The 16372-nt window shown below is 55.7% G+C and overlaps 5 protein-coding genes across 5 annotated transcripts; 1 reads left to right on the forward strand and 4 right to left on the reverse strand.

The window, feature by feature from the left end:
• Positions 1-375: 375 nt before the first annotated feature.
• N657DRAFT_121224 (uncharacterized protein) lies at positions 376-1309 on the reverse strand. Its single transcript, XM_062785820.1, has 2 exons — positions 922-1309; positions 376-842 (listed from the first exon to the last, which is right to left on the reverse strand). The coding sequence occupies exons 1-2, from the start codon at positions 1091-1093 to the stop codon at positions 532-534; spliced, it is 483 nt and encodes a 160-aa protein (XP_062644995.1). The 5' UTR covers positions 1094-1309; the 3' UTR covers positions 376-531.
• Positions 1310-1988: 679 nt separating this feature from the next.
• On the reverse strand, positions 1989-4578 carry N657DRAFT_682882 (uncharacterized protein; the record flags this gene model as incomplete). The annotated part of the gene is made up of 5 exons (XM_062796525.1): positions 1989-3073; positions 3171-3626; positions 3716-3920; positions 4075-4333; positions 4403-4578. The coding sequence occupies 5 exons, from the start codon at positions 4576-4578 to the stop codon at positions 1989-1991; spliced, it is 2181 nt and encodes a 726-aa protein (XP_062644996.1).
• Positions 4579-5473: 895 nt separating this feature from the next.
• Positions 5474-9362, forward strand: N657DRAFT_601141 (uncharacterized protein). The gene is made up of 3 exons (XM_062790098.1): positions 5474-7195; positions 7278-7876; positions 7937-9362. The coding sequence occupies exons 1-3, from the start codon at positions 5661-5663 to the stop codon at positions 9286-9288; spliced, it is 3486 nt and encodes a 1161-aa protein (XP_062644997.1). The 5' UTR covers positions 5474-5660; the 3' UTR covers positions 9289-9362.
• Positions 9363-9644: 282 nt separating this feature from the next.
• On the reverse strand, positions 9645-10771 carry N657DRAFT_682884 (uncharacterized protein; the record flags this gene model as incomplete). The annotated part of the gene is made up of 3 exons (XM_062796526.1): positions 9645-10161; positions 10373-10473; positions 10538-10771. The coding sequence occupies 3 exons, from the start codon at positions 10769-10771 to the stop codon at positions 9645-9647; spliced, it is 852 nt and encodes a 283-aa protein (XP_062644998.1).
• Positions 10772-12517: 1746 nt separating this feature from the next.
• Positions 12518-15399, reverse strand: N657DRAFT_682885 (uncharacterized protein; the record flags this gene model as incomplete). The annotated part of the gene is made up of 2 exons (XM_062796527.1): positions 12518-14032; positions 15370-15399. The coding sequence occupies 2 exons, from the start codon at positions 15397-15399 to the stop codon at positions 12518-12520; spliced, it is 1545 nt and encodes a 514-aa protein (XP_062644999.1).
• Positions 15400-16372: the final 973 nt, after the last annotated feature.

Genomic DNA, 16372 nt, shown 5'->3' on the forward strand with positions numbered 1-16372 from the left:
GATATTACTCTGCATGTTTTTCACTCACTTCGATAATTCGCTTCTACCGGGACGCGGGCCGCTTCTGGCGGAGTCGCATGTCTTGCTTGATTCCATCCAACTCAACCGAGGACGCAGTTCAAAGTTCCCTTTCAGATCTCCACGGCCTAAATGTGTTTGGTGCAGACGAATACCTGAAAGGCAAACCGGGAGGCGCCAGGCCACGAAGCCCGGGGCGAACGACAGCCCCAAGTTCATCCAGTAGCTGATCATAGTACCGCAGGTAATCAAGGCGCCTTCGATCATGACCATCCTGCTGCGCTTTTGTGCTTCATGCTAGATGGTTTTGGACTGCCATGCGGGGACTTAGGGGGGTTGGTTGGCGCTCATCAAGTTCAAACATCCAAGCCGTATTACATGGATGTAAATTTAAACTGCAATATGTCGTCTTCCAACCATGACTGGTTGAACGTTGCTGGTACGAATGGTAAGTAAGGAGTACCTTACCTACATGTAGACAGCCAAGCAGCCACCCTGAATTCATAATCAATCCTACAAAATAGTACAACACCGCCCATTGTTCTCACCTACTTCCTTCTCCTCGTCGAGGCAAACGCACATGGCCACAATGAGTGCCGTATCCACGTTGGGTGCCACCGTGGCATGGTACGTCTGCTGTCCTGCAATCTCTCCGAAGGACTGTCTGACGGTCTCCATCTTGCGCTCAATCCGAGCGCGCGCGCTTACACCGCTCGCTTTGTCAACGATGTCAACCGAGTGGCCGGGCCACTTCCCCTCCATCACAAGCGTGACAGGGGTGCCGTGGGCGGTGGTGAAGGTGGCATTTGCCTTGGTTTTTGCGACTAACATGAAGGTAGGCTTGGTTAGTCATGGCCAAGATGATTGATGCCTGGCTGGCTGTGATGTGGGCAGATGACTTACTAGACCACTCGCTCTTCACCTCCATGAGTTCCTTCTTTCGGCTCTCGTCCTGGATGGAGAACGTGGTGTGCAAGTGCAAACTCTCTTTGATTATGTCGAAGAGATGACGCCCGGTGGCATCGTTAACCTTCTTGCGGGCATGGGCGGTTGGGAACTTGGGTTTAACGTTCATCCACGGCCTCCCGTCGAGGCGTCCTGATGTCGAAGCTGTCGCCGGACTCTTTGATAACCAGCGTCTGGGTCTGGTGGGCAACCATGTGCTCGAAGACGGCCAGGGGCTGGGGCACTGGTCGGAGTTGATACGAGGCCATCTTTCCTGTGTTCTGTTCGTGTTCTAGGCAATTGCCGTCTGGTGCAGTTCTGGGTTTGTCAGAGTTGATTAGTGCCCACTCTTTTGCCTTGGCGTTAGGAATTTGAGAAAAGGAGAACACAGAAAGCAACACCGTTGCGATGGAGTTGGCCACGGTAATAAAGGGGGTGAAACAAATCCATGTCGGTGCAGCACACGTAGAGTACCATCAATTGGGCCCATAGGGTCACCAACAGCTCTTACACTGCCTCAAACATTCGCCACTTGCCCACTCGGCTCGGCCATTCGCCCTGAAACCAACGAGCCGTATGTTACTTAGCATGTAACTGAGCTGGGAAGGGATGTGCCATCGCAACCCACTCAAGAAATGAGGAAGCTACGATCTCTGCCATGGTGTCAATAGCTAAGAGCCTCGGTACCCCTAACAGGGTGCCAAACAAGTCTATCCTTTTGAATGAATCATTCGAGATGGGTCGTCGTTGGGTCAAGGAACCACTCTTATAAGATACGGTCATGACCACCCGAAGTATTGACGGCAATCTATTCACCATTCACAACGCACAGTCCATCGTCTGACAACCTACCGGCAGGTGCTAGACAGCTGAACAAACCCCCAGTACGCTCCCACTGGGCACGCAGCCGCCTGCCCACATGCATCCCTCGGGGATCCCGTGGAAACTCGAGATGGTGAGAGAACGGTTACTAATACATGCTGCATGGGGGTTCAAGGACCTCAAACGTGAAACCCACAGTAACGTTAATTATCGCTCATATCCAACCAGTACTCTTCATCGTCCCCATACCCTTCAAAGTCAGGAGAGACCCCCATTACGACAGGAACAGCCTCTTGCCTCGCGGACAACGCCGGTGACGGAGCGCGGGAATATCTAAACGGAGACGGCGTCCTCCCCCGCATAAGCGGAGGGGCTGTGAGCAGGTGGTCATTCACCACCCCTTCCGAGATCTCCTCCGGTAAGACATCATGGCGGCTCAGAGTGATCAGCCGCGAAGGGTCCTCCCTGAAGAGCGGCATGTTCCTGATCTCTCGTGTGCTCTCCCCAGGGTTGGTGAGCAGAACCTTGAAAATGGGCGCCAGCTTCCTGTCGTTGACAATTCGCCGGAACAACTCCATGACAGCGCCGAGATCCCTGAGTAACCGGCTGACGTCGAAGCACGAGACCGAGTCGACGATGCAATAGACGTACGTGTCCGGCGGGAACTCGTACAGGAGGCGGTGCAGCGCTTCGCACAAATGCGGCAAGGAATGCTGCTCGAGGCTTTCGAGGAAGTCGCGGTCGTCGATGAAGTCAAGGCTCCAGGTCCGCATGTCTGGGTCCCGGGCGTCGAGTTTCGTGAGCAGTTGCAGGATGAGCGAGCGCACCAGGCCGATGGGGCCGTAGAAGGGGTCACCGGGCACAGCGTGCAGTCCGCAGAAGAAGTGGACTACGACGGCGGCACCCTGATACACCTGCATCAGGCTTGTCGCCAACGTACCGCTGAGGACTGAGATGGCGGACAGGGCATCGAGCGTTGCCTCTTCCATGTCAGCGTCGACCATGATGAGACACGGGTGTGAGCGGGCCATCCAGTCGCAAAACTGTTTGTGGTCGAGGAGCGACTGGGCTTGCCCTTGCATTTCCTGGGAGATCGCGGCCTGTTCGGTCACGGCGGCACGCAGGTCAATGCCGGGGTGTTGGATGCTGTGTTCGAGATCGAACGGCTTGTGAGGGTTGTACGCCCACAACGGCTGGGCCAGGATCCAGCACAGGGTGGGGAAGCTGACGACGGCGGTGTGTTTTGAATGCTGTTTCAAGGCCATCTCGAGATTGGTTGCTTTTTCGTCTTTTTCCAAGCTTCAAATCAGCCGCGCACAACTTCACTTCTTGTAAGCAGGGACCAGGGATTGGGCAGGGCACGGGTGGTGGTTGGGACATCTTACGTTGTACGAGTATAATGAATCTCGTCATCTTTGTGTTAAGTTCAAGAAGCTGCTGTTGCTGTTGTTGTTGCAGGGCCACTATTCCTTCAAGTCCGTTCGCTGTTCCGACCCGCAGCGCTTGTACATTCCTCTCGGTTCCTCGGACGGCTTTGATGATCTTCGCATGCGATTCCTGGTCTTCCTGGCGCTGCTTTCTGCGATAGGCGGCTTCCTCATCTGTTCTCTTTACCAGATAGTTGGTGTTTTGGTAAGCAAGAGCTGTGCCCATCGCATTGAGGCGGCTCAACCCTTCTGTGCGCTGGAGTGAGCGGTCGCGCGCCAGCCCGATCGCGCGCTGATAGCTCGCAAATTTTTTCTCAAGGGCGTCCAAGATGCCGTCCAGTGTTGGGCGGTCCTCTTTCGGTTTGTCCCCATGGTGTTGCAACTTAGCCTTGAATTTGGCCACTGCAGCAGTCCCTGATTATTCCCTCCGTCAGAAACCAAGGGCGACCTAGCACAAGACCTGCAATTCCGGGCTCAACTCGTGGCGATGAACATGAACATACAGCTGGACGTGCCGATGTCTTCGAGCACCAAAACCATGTCTTCAACCGCTTTCACGACTGCTTTGTATGTAGTTTCAGCACAATCCTGCACCTTGGGGTCGTCTCGGAACCGGGCATGGTCTGCGCGCAGTTCCAGCAGTGTTGATTGAAGGGCAGAAAAGGTCTTGAAGACCTTTTCCCGTTTCTCCTTCGAATCCTCGGCAAGCTGATCACGAAAATAACGTTGAATGTACGTCAGCTCGCCCGATAGAATCCATGAATCGCAAGCGTCGCGTGTGCGGGTATACAGACTTCGGGGGAAGGACGGGATGGAGGAGGTAAGGAGATGTTGAAAGGTCAAGGACGAGGATAATAGGTACCTTGAACACGACAGCGACTCCGGTCTTGACTACTGCCAGGCCGTACGCGTCGGGTATCACACCCAACCATGCCTCGGCAGTATCTCTCGCATTGCCCATGCCGTACCACAACTGATGCCAGAGCCCCTTCTTGGTATTGCTGTAGTCTTTTTCCAATTTCCCGATCTTGTCGCAAAGGCCGTCACCCTCGAATGTCACGGCAGTCAGCGGGATACGTAGGGTTGCTGCAATGTATTCCTTCAGGGCGTGCTCCAAATGCCTAGTGCGGTGTTTTACTCGTCAGCACGCGTCCGAGGATTCAGGATTTAGAATGATAGTTCCCACCTACAAGTAAGGATGATACTCTGGGACAAATTGGACATTTTCAATGTCGAGTTTGGATGCACCTCCGGAGCTACTGTAGAGCTGTGATACTTCTTCGGCGACATAAGTTCCCGCCACCGCGACTTCTTTCTTACCAGGACGTCGCCAGTTGAGAGGTAGGAGGTTGTGTTGCCGCGACATTGTGCTTGCGGCGGTTAGGCGCATCAGCGAAAATCGGTCTTCGTTCCGTAAGGTACCTATTCTCAACTTCGCAGTCTGATTATGTGAGAAGTCAACGGTGAGCAGGCGGGGAGCGAGAGAGAGGCCGGATATGAATATGACAGCAGACTGGTAGAGTCGGGTCTCGTCCTGCTACACTGATTCGTGCCAGAACCAGGCAGAGGGGAAAGCATTCAAAGGGGAACTCGGGGAACGCACATCAACGTAGGCGCGGGGCTTCTTGAGACGCTGACTCGCCCAGGGTCGGATAGGCGATTGCCCACCATGCGAACCAGGTTGTCCACGCTATCCAAGGCTGATTTGGCAGCGTACCAATAGCATGTAGAGAACATCTGCCGACGTGATACACGATGCCTTCATGGCAAGCCGGTCTGCCAGCCTGCAGCGCGGTCTGGCATCACGCAAGCGACAGGCCGCGCGTCTCAACCTGAGCCAAGAGGTCGTCTCATTTGAGACCAGGCGAGCTAGCAGTACTCGATTAAGCAGAGCCGCGTCGAGACTCGCGCCAACTGCACCATCGAAGGAAGGGTGGGAGGGAGGTGGGTGGGTGTTGGGGGGGAGAATTCTTGGGGAGGTAGTTGCAAAGCATCGTCTCGTGCAAAGTTCCGTGCAGGAAAAACCGTCCAGCGTGATAATTGGCATGATGACCGCAGGGGAAGGGGCGCGGGTTGTCCCAATTCAAGGGGATTAGGGTACCATCGCATAATCTATGCCCTGTGCTTCTGCAATACTGCAATGTCTGCATTTCAGTTTTCAGCTCTTCAGGTCGGATGTGGTCGGCATCTCGGAGATCATTGCCACGGACAGCACACCGATGCATGCAGACAATTCTACGCCTTCCGTCAATCTCCCGTGCCCTCCTTGGCCGAACTTTTGACTGACATGGATCACGTACTTATGCTAAATACCTAGGTAATATGTAGTCTTTCAAGACCCCGAAAGGCTCGATGCTTCTGTTTATGCCAGCGTTCTCTCGTCGTTTGTGAACCTCAGTTCAGACACCGTCCCATTATAATCGAACTACTAGGTTAGGTCTCTACATCATGGCGCCTGATGACAACGTTTCTCCTGAGGCACCGGAGCCTCCTTCGGCCGCTCCTCCGGAAGAGTCATCTCCCGCAGGGGAAGAGCTTCAGGAGGAAGAGCAGTGGCAAGCCCAGCGTCAGAAGATCCCTTTGAAGGTCGACGTGGACTGGCTCGACTTTGAACACTTCAAGAACCGATACTCAGACGAGGAGGGACTGGCCATCATTGAAGTCCTCTGTGGCCACCCAAAGATTGCTCAGGAGGTCGCCCGAGAGCAGGCCCGACGGAAGCGTGGCAAGCAGGGTCTCAAAGTGGCCACGGCCGTACCCAACCTGAAGCATGCTGTTGACGGAAATGCATACTGGATACAACGCGTCCGTATTCAGTCACCACAGATCATTCTCCTGTTGTCCCGCTTAACAGGTCACCGGGACGGATGGACTACCGACAGTCCACGCACCTTTTTCGCGCCGTTCCTCACCTTCTACTACTACTTGCCGCAACTGAAGCGGAGTCTCGAGCTCCTCGAACAGAGGTGGACAGCTGAAGACGCCCCTGGCCATCCGGCTGATGCCTTGTCGTCCGCCGGCCAGGAAGAAGTGCAGATCACGCAACAGCACGAGGGAACCCACGGGGATGGAAACAGTGATAGCTCCTCTGAGAGCGACGATGATGACATTGACACCGCCGCCAACCCCGAGCCCGTTCCCACGGCGCCCGAACGGGCCGTATCGCGAGGGATCGTCGACTCTCGTACCGCCCTGGCCCACCTCAGAAAGTTTGTTGACTTCATTGAGCGGTACCTTGTGCCTCATTGGTCTCGTGCTGCCGGTACCAGCCAGCGCAAATTCCGCTTCAACGACCTATGGATGGCCTTCCAACCTGGCGAGCTCCTGCACAAGCCCGTGTCATCGGAGCCCGGACAGAACTCAGACGCAGCGCAGAGATCCGGCACAAAAATGTATCAAACAGCCTGGCGGCTCTATTCCATAGTGTTCGACCGTATTCAGGACGACAAACCGGATGACATCGGCGAGACTTCGACGCGTGAGCTAGACATTCACGCGTACTACTGGGACTACGACGGCACTTCATACATCCCAGTCATCAAAAGGTTTTCCATCAAGCATTACGAAGGCGATAAGGACATCACAAGCCTGGAAGTTTTCCCCCTCCGCTTCGCCAAAGACTCTGAAAAATTGAAAGACACGCTCAGCAAGCAGGGCACCATGTTTCTGAAGGCCGTACGATGCAAGCACCTCGCCTACGACGGCTGGACCCTCACCAGAGGCCCTACTGACGACCCCGAGAAACCGCTGGTCATGGAGCATGTCGACAGCGATGTCATTATTGATTTCGCGGAAGGCTACAAGTCGGACCCCCTTGCCAAGCTTGGTCCAATTTCATGGGAACGTGGCTTGTTGAAGTTCGACGATAGCGACTGGCCGGTTGGAGATGACGAGCTCACCATTCGGCATTGGAAGTCTACGGCCAACGGTAGACGTCTCTTTGTGTTTGTCTGCATCCAGGAGAGGACTCAGAGGGCCGAATGGTATAGTTCAACCCTCCCTCCTGTCCAGGCGCTGTTGAAAAGCCTGCCGCATGGAAATTGGAAACTGACACGGTGCAAATAGGTACTGCGAGCGATTCAAAAACGAGGTGGTGCAGGCACGGGCGGGTCTCAGGGCTTACGAAGACGGCAAGCCGGTCAAGGACCTGGACCAAGATGAACGGATGTTGCTGCCTCGGAGGCTTGTCGGATACGCCTTCCGGGAACGCCGGTTCGTCATGCTCGACATCCAGTCCCTCAGGGAGCTTCCGGCATCCGACAATGTCTTCCGGAACCTTCGTATCAACCCAGCACATAAGAACATGGTCATTTCGCTAGTCAAGTCACACCTTGACAAGCAAGCTCTCCAGAGGTTGCAGCCACGCGCCAGCCTAAACCAGGACCTTGTCCGTGGCAAGGGGTCCGGATTGGTGCTGCTCCTCCACGGTGTCCCTGGCGTAGGCAAGACCGCTACAGCAGAAGCTGTTGCCCAAGCCTACAAAAGGCCCCTCTTTGTCATCACATGTGGCGACCTCGGATTCGATCCGCAAGACGTCGAGAGCGGTCTCAAGAACATCTTCCGTCTCGCCCATCTCTGGGACTGCATCCTACTGCTCGACGAGGCTGACATATTCCTTTCTCGTCGCGAGCTGAAAGATCTGGAACGCAACGCACTGGTTTCTGGTGAGCAGTTGATCACGCGACATCCTACCTAGCCCCTTCAGTTCACACTAACAATCATAGTCTTCCTTCGCGTGCTCGAATACTACAGTGGCATCCTGTTTCTTACTACGAACAGAGTCGGAGATCTGGACGAGGCCTTCAAGTCTCGTATTCACATTAGCCTCTACTACCCTCCGTTGGACAGGGACCAGACGCTCAGCATCTTCCAGGTCAACATTGGTAAATTGGAGAGGATCGTGGCTGAGAAACAGAAGCTGCAAGCCCAGCAGAACCCTGAAGGTCCGACTACCAACTGCCCCCGACTGATCATCGACAGGGAGGAGATCCTCGATTTCGCGAGGCGACACTTCGACCGTCATGAGCAGTATCCGGAGCAGAGGTGGAATGGCAGACAAATTCGAAATGCTTTCCAGATTGCCTACTCTCTCGCCGAGTTTGAGATGATTGGCCAAAATGAAAAGGCACGCAGAGCCGCCCAGTCCGCCAGCCAAGTCGAATCGAATAGGGCCACGCCACGCCCGAGAATGGGCGAAGGGCGGTTAGGAGCCCTGCATTTTGAGATGGTCGCCGAAGCCATTGAGAAATTCGAAACCTACCTGTTCCATGCCACAACAATGTCGGACCGCGACAGGGCTCGGAAGACGCACATCCGGCATGATGACTACGTCGACCAATACATCGACTATGCCGCGCCGCACGCATCGCGCTATCAACAAGTGACATACCAGAAGCAACGGGCAGCGCCGCCAGCGGGCCGCAGCACACGCCCGAGCCCGGGACTCAAACCCCCACCCAGCTATCGAACCCAGCAAGAAGATGGGCCCAGGGACCGCCCAGCTCCAGCCTGGCAAGGCGAGCAACCAACTTCGACCCCGACGGCTAGCCGTTACCCGCCCAGGCACATGCAGGCAGGTTCGGCAAGGCCTGAACAGCGTTCTCCCCTCGCCACCCAGCGGCCTCCTCCGCCTCGGAAGCAACCCGGTCCCGCCTCCAACACCGGAGCGCTACCCACGACGCCCTCCCGAAGCGTCGGCAACGCCAAAACACCTGCCGCTGTCGGTCGCAACGACTCGGGATACGGCTCAGGCTCCGGATGGAGTATCGCGACTCCGCGGACGACCGATTCAGGGTTGCCGCAAGACTGGCAAAACCGCGAAGGGGAGACAGACGGGAACCCTCACGGTGACGAGGGGCTGCTCCTGAGCGACGGGGAGGAGGGTGATGGCGGGCTCTATGATCATAAGACTGGATATAGTGACGCAGATCCGAATGGCGTGGAGGAGAATGGCTACGATGGGGACGGGTTCGACGGCGCGGATAGTAACAGGTTTCTTGATGATGAGGATGATGCTCAGTTCTATGGCGAGGATTACCGGTATGCTGGCGAGGCTGAGCAGGTCGGAGGGTTCTGATAATAATTGGACGCAACTAGTGAAGTAGTGATGAGCTGGGTATCTAAACAAACAGAACAATGAACCCTACGTTGGCCATCTTACACAATCTTACACCCAGCCGCATCCCCCCACGGCCGCCCTCACCTCCTCAACTTATCCAACACGCCCCAGCGATTATCCACCTCATGGAGTAACCCCCCATGCTCCTTCACCCATGGTTCCCTAACCCCTCAACCACCGTCCCCGTCTCTTGTTGCGCGGCCGCATCCAAGACCCTCCGACAAGCATCGTGCGCCATTCCCAACTGCTCCATCAACGCCTCCCTTGGCGAATCGGACTCCTTATCGGGCAGGTCCAGCACAAACTGATGCGCTTCAGCCGCGGCAGGATCCTCTATACCAAAACGCGGCGGCACACTCGTCCAGGTGCGGCGCCACCGACACCGGACCGCGGAAGTGGAACGTTTCAATATCCGGCGGGAGGAAATCGCGCAGAAATGCCTCCTCGGCTTCGCCGTCGTCCTCGCCTACTACCTCGGCGAGCAGGGTGGCGCACATTGCCCTGCCCATGGTGAGTTTAAACGTCTTGGGGTTGTTGAGCAGCGGGAGGAAGAGGAGGGGCGTGTGAGGGACAAGATGCTGCATGTCGTGGCGGCCGGGGGAGCAGATTGTTAAGGAGGAGAGGGAGGCGAGGCGGTGGAACTTGGCCAGGGCGATGTAGGAGTGCATTTGCAGCGCGTCGTTGCCGAGGATCCGGAAATGTTTCAGTGCTGAGGACGGGGAGGAGCCGAGGTCGGGTGAGAAGATAGGTCCTTTGTCTTCGTAATGGTTGTTGAACCACTTGTGCCATTGGTAGGGGAGGTAGTTGACCTCGACTCCTTCAGACCTCGACCTTGGCTTGGTTAGCAAGGTTTTGGGCCTTTCTGTCCCCAGCGCCCGGGAGCGAGGTGTCCGAGGGTATGGCCCCCCTCGGCCAGGGACGGCGCTGTTCCCGATGGCTCATTGTCTGCCTGGGTTTCGGCGATTTCTTCCTCGACCGGCGGATAGATCATGTCGAGTTGCTCAGCATTCTTCATTAGTTTTTTCTGTCTGGACCCTCAAACCGCAGACCCGCAGTGAAGAGGAGAACAGGACTCTGGATTCTGCCCTCGACGATAGCGCGTGGTGTGATGCGCTCGGCGACGGCATCGGCAATGACCAGCAGCTCCAGAGGCCAGTTGAGATTAGATTTGTCGTCGTTCCGGTCTTCGTCCCCGGCCGGTGCCAACCTTGATGAAACGCACGTTGGTGAAGTGGTGTGTCAGGATCTCCCATTCCTCGTTGGTTGGCGCGTCTCCAAGGATGTGGAGTCTCTCGGTTTGCGGGTCGATGTCGTGCAAGACGGATATTAAGCTGTTGGCCCCGTCCTGTGGCTCTTTTCCTTCCGAGGCGTGGCCCTTGAATTTCGTCATGTCGATGGCGGGCGTCCGGGCTCGGCGGTGGCTATCGTGGCCTGACGCCATTGCCAGCCATGCCGGCGACTCCACGCACCACCTTGTCCACCATCAGGCCGTGGAAACACCTCCTTCTAAACGAGAACTCATCGATACGTGCCACCTGGGACTACCGCTTCCCCAGACTTCCTCCGCCCTCCATACTGCCTGCGCTACTGGGCCAACATGAAGGCTCCAACAACGTCGCGATGGTTCCACGAACGGTCACTTCGCTCTCCTACGTTGCCATACTCCCTGATTCTAGTCATATTCGCGAGCTTGTGTTCCACCTGCCTCGACTCGAGCATTCCAGTGTCCAGCTCGCCCCCATCAAAGGCGCAAAGCTCGACAAGACTCACATGGGTACGTCGTCCCCACGTCCCAATGGATAGAACTCCACGCGTGCTACGAGTACATCTTCCGCCAGCTACTGTTCGGAAACACTCACGGTGCGGCTTCCCCCACGGCGGATGGCCGTAACAGGCGACGCTGGGAATTCCCCGGTACATATAGGTTCAATGCCGAATTGGCGCCGCCTGCTTCAAGTTCGAAACGGCTGACTTTGCCGGCCAGAACGACTGTCCGCAGCTGGTGCAGATGTGCCAGGCCGGATGGCACTTCCTGAGCAAAGGCGTGTTCGTCAGGGGGCCTTTCCAGTGCCCTCCTCGACCATCATTCAGCGGAACGCCGAAATCCATCGTCGGTGTGGCCCAGTCTGCCACTTTTTCTCTTTGAGATGTTCAAAGCACGCCGCACCACAGCACACAGACAGGAGCAAAGGCCACATCTGAGCTGAACCCTCATTACTGGGGTCTTGAACCCTTCCCCGCATTCCTGTGTCTCAAACGGGGAGACAGTATGTTCCGAGTACTTTTACCTGATGCAGTGAGAGAAGCCTAATGTGCACCTCTTTTTCAGCATGCAACGACTAACAGCGGGCGTCATGCACACAGCTGATGAAAGAGCGGCGCAGTTGATATTGAGAATTTACATGTACGCAGCCCAGGACGTCGGAGCAGACTCGACCATGCTTTCCATGAGGGTCCGTATCTGAACGGTATTCTCAGGGCCTTGTATTTCACTAGATGAGTGTAGTCCTTAGAATAAGGTTCTCTAATATGGAATGCTCCTTGGTCCAAGCGGTGGCGAGGTGCCAATAGGGTATTATGGATAGTCTACCCCAACTCCCCGCGGGCCGTGCCAGCCTAAGCAGTCTCCCGCGCAGATGGCTCTATTCACAAAACCAGGCCGGGACAGGAGGACTCGTGGCCTGACCACCATCATAATACTGGTGAACATGCAGATGCTCACCGAGGCTTCTCCGCAAAATAACAACCATGGTTCCACCCCATGCGCAAACGCTGGTCACTGTTCAGACGGCGCATCACGGCGGCACCATATGCTGTCCCACCACGCCAGTATCAGCCCGGATCCGCCACGGACAAACTCAGAATATCCAAGCCTTTGCCAATGCAGGAGTTTTGTGCCGAAGAAATTTAGTCAGTCTCTCTACGGCGCTCCAGCGAAATGCCTGCGGAAGCCTTGACCCCTGCCAGATTCACCGTTTCCTGCCGATAGCTATTCGTAGAGGCGATGGACCCGCGAGGCAGCACTTTGGTAATATGCTTTGGCGATTTGCACTGCATCGGGTATGATAGAGTCAGCCCAACTGGGCAAATAAGCCCACTGCAGCGCCACGTCCGCAAGCCAGTGCACAGCAACGGTTGAGCGGAATTGGTCGGCCTGAAAGTCTTCGACGTCGTCCAACAGAGGCACCTAGTCCTCGTCGTCGCTCACGTCGACCTGCTTCCTGCGCTCCTCCTCGTTCATCTCGCGCCACGTGCTCCAGCTGAGCATGCCGAACGCCGCAATGATCAGTAGTCCGCCGAGAATGGCGGCCGCGCTCAGTGGCGTGCCCGTCCAAAGCCAGTCCGCGATGGCGACGATGAAGATGGTGAGCAGCGCCGCCACCGAGCTGAGCACCGGGCTCGTGAGCGAGATGAGCACGAGGAACGAGCCCGAGAACAGCATATTCATGATCACGCTGATGAATAGCAGCCACGCCGTCTGCCCCGTCGGCAGCTCAAATGTCTCCCATCCCAAAAGGTGCAGTATCGGCAGCGGGATCCACAGAACAAACAGCGTAAAGGCGCCCATCAAGCTGCCAAAGGTGTTGGCGAAGATGACGCCCTTGTTAGCATCCGTCCCGTCCGGCGGGCACGCGAACCGCTTGTACAGCACCTCGTACAGGCCATACAGCACCGACCCAACGCCAATGATCAGATTCCCCGCGAACCTGGTCGCCGGGTCGGGCGCATCGGCAACACCACCCTCGTTCGCCGACGGCTCCCCTTGCTCGGCACCATCCCCATACGCAACAATCAACACGCCCACGATGGCCACCGCCACAGCCAGCATCTTATCCAGGCGCAACCTCTCCTTCAACAACGGCACCGAGAAGGCATACGCAAAGAACGCGCTGCAGTTGTATATCGCCGTCAGGTCGCTCGGCGTGGTCATGCTGACAGCAAGATACCAACTCAACCCAGCGACCGTCAGCGCCGTCGTCACGACCACCGTCGTCCGCACCAGATACGGCCACGGCGAGTGTCCATACTCCAATAGCCCACCGCCATGCCCATTCACCTTTCCGCCCCCAGCACCCCTACTACCACCAACAACCCCATTCGCACCACCACCCCTTGTCTCAACAAGCAACGCGATCCCCCTCAGCGTCCTAATATGTCCCTCCCAGAACCGACCCCAACTCTGCCCCCTTCTGCGGGGCGACGAAAACCGGAGAATAGCAAGCTGAACAGGCCAGAGGAGTACCCATGACCCGTGTGTGACATAGAGCATGCAGTACGCCTTGTCCCAGCCGAGATCGTGCTGGATGTAGCTGGCCAGCTCGGTTTGCACGGTGAAGGACACTAGGCTGACGACCAAAAAAAAGGAGGCGTAGATGTACTTGCGGCGGGCTTCACTACGGGCTCGAGAGGCGGACAATGGTGGGGGGTTGCTTGTTGTGAGGGTCTGGGAGGAGGAGGAGGGGAGCGGCGCTGCGCTGGTGGCGCGCATTATCGGAGTTGGTTGCGGTGTTGTTGATGTTGATGGTGTCGGGGATGGGGTGCGGCGGAGGTGAGGAGGAGCGTCGGAATGTGTAGCGAGAGTGTGTGCCGCCGGTATGCGCGGGTGGAGGGTGCTGGACGGAGGACTGCGGGAAGTGCGGCGGTCGGCGGAGCGGTCGAGGAGAGGGTCGGCGGGATCGGCGTCGTGGGACCGGCGCATGGTCTGGATATGGAGGCCAGGAGAGAGTCTTGTCTGATCTCACGCTGCGGCGGTGACAGAGACGGTTCGAGATGCCAGATAGTAGATTTCGAAACGCTGGGTTGCTGGAACTACTAGATCGGGACTGCCGGTGGAATCGAACGACGGGGTGCAACGTCAATCGCCATCAAGGAAGACCAAGTGCAATGCTATGATAGATGTGGGATGGGGTAAAGTGCTCTGGTTCCATGGGAACGACGGAGATACGGATTACAGCAACGGGGATTTGGTGCCCGGCGGGCGAGTTCGCAAAATGATGCGAAAGGTAGCCTCAATCCCGTCATCAGGGGTCGTCGATGGAATCCCCTTAACTGCCGTTTCCGATTTGTGGGGTCGGCCAGTTATAGGCTAGGCCAGGGCTGTCTGTGGAGCCAGCTTGAGAAAGGGGGTCGGGTTAGGGTTTGCTACTGCCCCTTTTCAAGTACGTTAAATTTATATGAGAAGCCACGGACTCCGCCCGGCCGCCGCTAACGGTTTACGGGTAATGAGATAAATACATACTTGAGTTCAGGTGAATGAGTTGGTGGATTGTCTGTTGAAGCGAGCCAGTTAGTAAAACATCATGCTGCTGAGTAAGGTATTTAATCTGTTGCTGAATTGCTTCTGAGTTTCATGTTGGGAACGTGGATCCACCATGTGTGATATCAACACTCACGAGCTAGAATTAGGGTGACTTTATGAAATGAATCTCAAAGGAGTGCTTTATTATTGGTTTATTTATAGCAAAAAGTGTTTGAAGGGTCGGAACGTCCAACTACACGGTGGCCGAGATCGACCCTGTTCCTCCACTTGGTTGTTCCGCTTCATCGAGGTCACATGTTCTTCATCGTAGCTAGGGCATACTCAAGCATACTCCCTCGTCTTCACTCCCAGGGTTTCTAAATCTTGTTCTTTGCTGGGTTCGCTTTTGCCTTAACATCCCTGTGTGACAACTTGCTTGTCACACAATATTCCTGCAAATCCCCACTCAGGTGTCTTTTTGAGACTGGACTAATGCTCATCAGGCTGCAATATTGCTGAGCTCATTGACAGTCTCGGAACTCGACAAGTTCTTGAAGAACTTAGGAATTACACATGAAGGTTTCCATGACATAATGCCCACTAATCACGGACACGATTTGATCGGAACCGTATTTGGGACCAAGACATAGTCCACAGAACCAGCGTCGTTAGTATATCCTTCAGGGAACAAGATGAATGGCTAAGGTAACCAATGCCGGTGTCTGCTGGATCCATCGATCTCTTTCAGGAGACTAGCCCTAGAATGTAGGCTTGCTACTGGCGACAACTTAGCAACTCACATCTTCCTCGTAGCCATCCAAGTTGACCATGACTACTGCCCCATAGCACCCTTCTCATCCTCGTAGCCACCGTAAAACACCACATTGCAAAATTGAAGTCACGATGTACCAGGCAAAATGTCACATGGGCGCGCTACAACATGCTCTGCTTGCAGAAGTGCTTGGCCACTCAGTAGTCAATGTACAGCCGGCCATTACCAAAGGTAAGGTGGTCGTCTGCATATGTCAGTCAAGGGCACTTTGCTGCTGTCTCCCCGAAACGTCACCCAAGAGGACACGACTTACTCAAGTTGATGATGGCCCAGTTTGTGTTGCCATCAGCCTTCCTGCAGTCGCAGCCCAGCGTTGCTGACCGATGAATTGCAGCCACCGCAGGAGCCGCCGAAGTTGGAACCAGGCCCGTTTGTTAGCTGGCGGGTTGCTGAAGCTGCTGGGTTGTCCAAACCCCCATATCACGAACTCCACTTTTCATGCCCTTTGAACTGCTCGTTGTCAGCTCAAGGCCCCGAGGAGACAGGCATCCACGCGCCTCTACCTTAGTAAAGTTCTCATTGTTGGGGGCCGCTCATGAAAAGGAGCGGGCCAAGATCACCATAATGGGCTGGAAATGGAGGACTCATCGCCGTAAATCGTTCGTGAACTGCGGACTTTGCTGCTAACTCCACCTCCGTCCGGTCCCCTGGATTTAGCTTGATACCATGAACAGGGCGACCGGACCGAACTCAAGTTCGTTTGCCAATGGTATCGGCAGGCGAATGTAGCATTCCAATGGAAACCAATTGGTACTGTTAGGGTTTCTACTGCCTCCAGCATGGCCCTGGGGGAACGATCCGACCCAGTCATATCAGGAGTTATCAGGATTTAGGACGGGGTATCCCTGTGGGATCTCTTTCGTCTTCACTTCCAGAAGACATCACAACAGCACAGCAACGCAAGGGCGTCTCAGGACTTCGACTCTGTCAACTTGCTGATTTATCACCATGCGATGATCTAGGACACAGTT

This window comes from Parathielavia appendiculata (assembly GCF_033297405.1).
Source record: "Parathielavia appendiculata strain CBS 731.68 unplaced genomic scaffold N657scaffold_12, whole genome shotgun sequence".
Classification (NCBI taxonomy): domain Eukaryota; kingdom Fungi; phylum Ascomycota; class Sordariomycetes; order Sordariales; family Chaetomiaceae; genus Parathielavia; species Parathielavia appendiculata.